Source organism: Juglans regia, chromosome 8 (assembly GCF_001411555.2).
Source record: "Juglans regia cultivar Chandler chromosome 8, Walnut 2.0, whole genome shotgun sequence".
NCBI classification, from domain to species: domain Eukaryota; kingdom Viridiplantae; phylum Streptophyta; class Magnoliopsida; order Fagales; family Juglandaceae; genus Juglans; species Juglans regia.
Window position 1 is genome coordinate 22,988,818 of NC_049908.1, and position 1,053 is coordinate 22,989,870.

The 1,053-nt window shown below is 35.2% G+C and overlaps 1 protein-coding gene across 1 annotated transcript; it reads right to left on the reverse strand.

Annotated features, from left to right (window-relative positions):
* Positions 1 to 256: 256 nt before the first annotated feature.
* LOC108999686 (PR5-like receptor kinase) lies at positions 257 to 751 on the reverse strand. The gene has a single exon (XM_035692824.1). The coding sequence runs from the start codon at positions 749 to 751 to the stop codon at positions 257 to 259; it is 495 nt and encodes a 164-aa protein (XP_035548717.1).
* Between the last annotated feature and the right edge of the window lie 302 nt (positions 752 to 1,053).

The window sequence follows — 1,053 nt, forward strand, 5'->3', positions numbered from 1 at the left end:
ACAAGCGTAGAAAGATTATGACTTTATATTGTTGATCTTCTCTTTTTTCGTCGGCTTGAAACAAAACTTTCGTAGTTCGGCCAGTACAAAGTCTTCTCTTAGAAAAGAAAAATGATAGAAAGAGATAGTTCACTTTTAGAAAGATAAATAATAAAAATTAAATAAGACTTTATTCATCTAATTGAATTGACGATGAAGCTTGATTTGAATTATCTCTATCACCCTTTATCTCTCTATTTACTGATGGTTGGAGAAACTAGAGAGGAACTTGTAAGCATTCAACATCTCCTTCAAGCATTTTGACGACTTTGTTCATTGATGGATGATCACTAGGCTTCAATTGTATGCACCATAATGCGACTATCATCATCTTCTTACATATTTTCCTTTCATCTTCAATAGCATCTTGTATTTCTATATTCTTTTCATCATGGAATTGATCATATATCCAAGTGAGGAAGTAAATTTGGCTTAAATGTTCTGTAGATGCATGCACGTTCTTTATTCTGCTTACCATCTCCATCAACAACATTCCAAAGCTATAGACATCAGCTTTGTATGAAACGCCTCCAATATTTTTGTAAAGCATTTCAGGAGCCATGTATCCAAACTTTCCTCTTGCACGAGTCAAACGAACAATACTATCTTCCACCGGGTACAATTTCGCTAAGCCAAAATCCAAAATTTTGGGCTTCAAATTCTCATCATGAAGAATGTTCTGAGGCTTAATGTCGAAATGTAAAATTTGCATGTCACATCCTTGATGTAATTACTCAATCCCGCGAGCCACTTCTAAAGCAATATCATATGTTTTCTCGTAATTGAGGATATTTGCCTCTGATGAAAAAGTGTGATTGTTTAGAGATCCGTTTGGCATGAACTCATATATAAGGGCACGCTTTGAACCATGAACACAAAAACCAAGGAGTTGCACTATATTGACGTGATGGATCCTTCCAATGGTTGCTACTTCATTGATAAAATCTTGCCCATTTGCTTTGGATAGGCTTAACATCTTTACTGCTACAAGACTCCACTTTGTAGTGTTCCTTT